Source organism: Gekko japonicus, unplaced genomic scaffold (assembly GCF_001447785.1).
Source record: "Gekko japonicus isolate JY-2015 unplaced genomic scaffold, Gekko_japonicus_V1.1 scaffold2477, whole genome shotgun sequence".
NCBI classification, from domain to species: domain Eukaryota; kingdom Metazoa; phylum Chordata; class Lepidosauria; order Squamata; family Gekkonidae; genus Gekko; species Gekko japonicus.
In genome coordinates, this window is record NW_015160908.1 from 190380 (window position 1) to 195616 (window position 5237).

A 5237-nucleotide genomic window follows, 5' to 3' on the forward strand; every position below is an offset into this window, starting at 1 on the left:
ATGGGAGAATTAAACCCTTTTAAATAAGTGTGACCTAGTCCAAAAATGAACAAAGAGTACGAACGCAGATTAGAGGACACAGCTGGAGGAGAATTATGCCTGACTGCAGCAGAAGTAACTCACCCTCAAAAGAGACCATTGCTGTATCGCTTCCGTCTCCTAATCAGGAGGCTCACTTACAGAGAGACACCTCCCATGAGAGCAAGGCCCTTTCCGCACCTGTATTATGCCTCGGTTTCTGAGCACATCCTATTCTGCATTCTGCTTCCACTTCCACTTTGTGTCGGGGCTTCTTCTTGTTTCTGCATTTGTTTTACAGGAATCTGCATTCAGACCACTTCCAGCACACCGTTGCCCTGCAGTTCCCCAAACTCCTTTTGCTGCGATTCTTTGTTCTCATCTGCTTTTGAATTGCTAATCCTCTCTAAAGTAGAATTGTTTCTGCGGGTATTTAAGTGCTGCCCACTGCCCCTCCCCTGTTTCTGCCTCTCTCTCTTTAGGTTGACGCTCCCTTCCTGTTCTGTTTTCTTTCCCTCCTTCTCCCAAGACAAACTTTTAAAAACGGCAACCTTTCAAAAAAGCCCGAGAGAGCATAAGAAGGAATCAGTAAATATAAAGGACTAGAGATTCCCTGCGCCCAAATGTTTGGGCCTGGATTTCCCCCTCTCTTCCCTTTCTTTTTGCAGAAGCACAGAGGGAGGGAGGGAGGGGTTGGGTCCAGTGTTCCCTCTAAGCTGAGTTATTGTGAGCTAGCTCACAGTTTTTTAGCCTCCAGCTCACACAATTTCATCTTAGCCCAGGAAGGATGGCTCCAGAGCAAACTAATTTATGCAGTAGCCAAATCGCTCGCTCACAACTTTAATGCCGGTAGCTCACAAAGTAGAATTTTTGCTCACAAGATCCATAGCTTAGAGGGAACATTGGTTGGGTCTGCAGTTAAAAGTTTAGAAAGATGTTTGCCTTTCTCTTCATCTTAGACAAAGCAGCCAGTTAGCTCAACAAATGCAGGTTTTGCTTGTAGATGCAGAAGGCATACAGATTACACAAGTAAATAAACAGAAGGGGGGAAAACCAGTGCAAAGGGAATGCACGTGACAGCGAAGTCATCCCTTAAGGCTTGACTCCTTGGATTCTCTGGAACAAGCTGTCAATGCAGAAAGGGCCCAAGTCATTCTCCTGAATCACGGCTCAGGTGTTTTCGAATCTGTGCTCAGGGAGCCAGGATCAAGGCATTGTGGAAGCTCCAAAACACAAGCCTTGTGATTGCTGCCCCCACAATTTTCGAACTTAGTAAAAAAAAAACACCCTACAAAACGAATGTGATTATTTTATTTAGCGCCTGATTAAAGTTGACTGCCTGCTCCTCTGCCCTAAAGGAAGATCCAGTGTAAAGGGTGTTGCGTGTCTCTTAGTTTTATTCTGAGAAACAGTGAGCTTGCCTCCCTCTCATAGGCGAATGGACATCATGGTTCAACGTGGACCATCCTGGGGGCGAGGGGGATTTCGAGACCATAGAGGCCATTCGCTTCTACTACCGGGAGCGTTTGTGCTCCCAGCCAACGGCGATCCAAGCCCGGACCACGGAGTGGGAGCTGCCCGAGGAGGTGGGCGAGGTGGTGCGTTACAACCCCCAGGAAGGCTTCCACTGCCTCAACCGGGACCAGCCGGGGGGCAAGAGCTGCTCCAATTACCACGTCCGTTTCCTGTGTCCAGCAGGTGAGTTCTGTGAGAAAGGAGGTTTGCTTCTCAAACGGTGTCCTCTATTTTTTCCCCTCAGCACGGCTCCTGTGCCGCTTACGGTGCTCCTGGAACCTGAAGCTGTTTGACATCTCAGCCGTGAAGCTTACCGGATGACCTTGAGCTATTTGCTCTTGTGCCGTGTGACCAACCTCACAGGGCTTTTGAGAAGGAAAAAAAATGGGGTGACGTGAGGGCAAAAAGGACACTCGATAAAATGGTCCTTTCTGTGTAGTGGCAATCCTGAATGCACTTAAGGTAAAGGTTTCCTTGCTCGAAAGCCAGTCGAGTCCGACTCTAGGGTTGCGATGCTCATCTCCGTTTCAAAGCCGAAGAGCCAGCGCTGTCCGAAGACGTTTCCGTGGTCATGTGGCCGGCATGACTAAACACCAAGGCTTTCGAACTGCTAGGTTGGCAGGAGCTGGAACTCAAGACGGGAGCTCACTCCGTCATGCGGCACACTTGGGTCTTGAACTGCTGAACTACCGACCTTCCACAGCCTGCAGTTCAGCGTCTTAACCATTTGAGCCACCGCAGCTCCTTACACTTATGCAGCACTTACATAGAACTAAATCCCCTTCTCCTTGCATCCTAATAAACATACATGGGATAAGTCTGTGAGAGCCAGATCTCCCTCAGAGTCAAACCCTATGACATTGTCTGTTGGATGTCCCACCCTGTTGGTTGTATTGGCTTATCCTGTGTAATCCACCTTGACTCCCAGAGAGAAAAGTGACTATAAATAACATAAAACGATCTAGTCTTGGCAGCTCTGACTCCTGGCTAGCTGTGACAACAGAACGCTGCCCAGATAGCTTTTTCCCCCCCAGCGTTGTATTTTTTAAAGCATCCCATGAGGATGAGGAACTTGCTTTCTAAAATTCTGAGGTTTCTTCAGAATGCTTGGTTTCTGACAAACCGGTAGTGAGCAGCAGCACAACAAACAAAACTGTCATAATTACAAAACAATATTAGAAGAAGAAGAGAAGAGATTGGATTTATACCCCACCCTTCGCTCGGCTTACAATCTCCTTTCCCTCCCCCTCCCCACAACAGACACCTTGCGAGGTAAGTGGGGCTGAGGAGAGAGCTCTTTCGAGGACTGCCCATGAGAGAACAGCTCTGAGAGAACTGTGACTGGCCCAAGGTCACCCAGCAGGCTGCATGTGGAGGAGCGGGGAATCAAATTCGGTTCTCCTAGATTAGAGTCTGCACTCTTAACCACTACGCCAGAAGAACCCTCTTGAAATAAAGAGTTGGGGGGGGGGAGCACAGATTAAAGTAGGCCTGCGGGGGTAAAATCAGGAGTATCCTAAAAACTCAGACTGACCCTGCCCATTGCTTTCATATTAACTCACTTTGATTTCACAAAATAAAAATAAAATTGCTAGCTACGCTGTTCCCTACTGGTCAGTTGGCAGTTTTAGCCAGCCGTGTCTGCCTATGCATGTGATAGAGAAGTGAACAAAAAAAGACTTCATTTTGTGTGCCTTAACACTTAACTAGGAGCTGCGGTGGCTCAAGTGTTAAGATGCTGAACTGCAGGCTGTGGAAGGTCAGTAGTTCAGCAGTTCGAGACCCGGGTGCCGCAAGACAGGGTGAGCTCCCGTCTCTGGCCCCAGCTCCTGCCAACCTAGCAGTTCGAAAGCAAGAAATTGCAAGTAGATAAATAGGTACCACTTCAGTGGGAAGGTACCTTCCCGCCCTTAATTTAACCCGATTATTGCGAGTCCTCTGCTGCCAACAGGAACAGCTCCCTGCCCTCCTCTAAGGGACAGCCCTGCATATGCTTCAAAAACGCAATCATGTCCCCCCCTCAGCCTCCTCTTCTCCAGACTAAACATTCCCAAGTCCCTCAGCCTTTCCTCATAGGGCTTGGATCCCTCTGTAGTATCAAACTACTTAAATACATTCTTTTCTGCTGAAGTCCACTGTCTCTCTTTGAATCCCTTGTGGGATCCTCAAGAATTTCCCCGTCACATTGCTTACTGGCAACCTGCTCAAGATGGACACTTGCAAATAAAGAATTCAATACCACCGTAGCATACTTATATTTTCTTGAATCAAATAATTCCAGAAGGGCCTTTACGTTGGCAAGAAGTTCAACTCTACCTTCCGCTGTTCTGGAAGGAAGGTTTAAATCAGTCCCTTCTATGCATAGGCTCTCTTCTTGCTCTTTAAAGGACATTGATTCAATGGAACATATTTTCTTTAACTGCCCTAGGCACAAAGAAATTCGGTCAAAATGTATCGAGCCGTTGATCGGAAATTTCCCTGGCAGATCAAACAAAATTAAACTTGATTATCTTCTGTCCGGTGTGAACTATGAAACCACCTGAATAGTGGCTAAATTTTGGGCACAGGTGTACAAAGATCGGAAAATGTTTTATTGTTTTAACCTTGGCACTTTGTGCCCTTGTTAGCCGCCCTGAGCCTTCGGGGTAGGGCAGGATACAAATCTAAGGATAAAAAAAATAAAAAAATAAAATAAAAAATGCATGCAGTAGCTTGAGTGAAATGTTTAAAGTTGGAGAATTTGATTTTATGAAAACCTTTGTGTATGCTGGTCATTGACTGTAAAATAAAGTTGTTGTTGTTGTTGTTGAATCAATACCAAAGCCATCGACATCCCATCCGCTAACGTTTCCCCCCTCCCCAAAACCTGCCCTTCCTTCATCTCTCATTTCCTAACAGATCCCATGGATTGGTTGGGCTGGTCAGAGTGGTCGGCCTGGAGTGCTTGTTCACGGACCGCCTGTGGTGTTAGCGGCGTCCAGATTCGGAACCGGACGTGCTTGAATAGCTCTGGCTCGGTTCTGGGGCAGCGGCTGAAATGTCTGGGGAAACCCACGGAGCGTCGGACCTGCAGCTCCGGACCATGCCAAGGTAGTTGAAACTTTTTTCCATTTTGGGGGGAGGTCCAGATGGACCTCAGAATAATCACAATGTTTTTGGAATACCAGCCTCATTACAGTATTTATTTCTACACTAGGAAAAAGGGCCGTTGTGGAAATAAATACAACGGCCTCTAGAAAGAGGCTCTGGGTGGGTGCCCCGGCCTTGGACACTCAGTGTCAATTTGCTGTGGCGACCTCAGCAGGGTATAATGACACTGAGTCCACCATTTTCTCCAGAGGAACTGATCTCTGCTACCTAAAGAACAGTTGTAATTTTGAGTGATCTTCAGCCCTCACCTGGAGATTGGCAACGATGGTTCCCCAGTAGGGAATAGTTGGTTTGGAGGGTGGAGTCCATGGCTTTGTACCTGTCCGAGGTCCCACGCCTCCTGAAACCTCACCCTTTCCAGGCTCCATCCCTCACATCTCCAGGAATTACCCACCTGGAGTTGGCAACCCTATTTCCTTCCCAGCCAATCATCAACCTACCTTTATTTCCCCCTCACTCTTCAGCTTTCCACCCCCCACACACCTGCAGCCTCTCCCGTGCTCTGAAGCCCTGACTGCTACGTCACATTGGCTGTCATACGGGGGCTACCTCAG

The 5237-nt window shown here is 47.8% G+C and overlaps 1 protein-coding gene across 1 annotated transcript in view; it reads left to right on the plus strand.

The window, feature by feature from the left end:
* The window catches only part of CILP2 (cartilage intermediate layer protein 2), a 27493-nt gene that overhangs the window by 2564 nt on the left and 19692 nt on the right, over positions 1–5237 (plus strand). Inside the window, exons 2-3 of the mRNA XM_015424145.1 lie at positions 1453–1716; positions 4432–4623. Of these exons, the coding sequence (XP_015279631.1) occupies positions 1453–1716; positions 4432–4623 (456 nt within the window). The remainder of the gene's footprint in view (positions 1–1452; positions 1717–4431; positions 4624–5237) is intronic.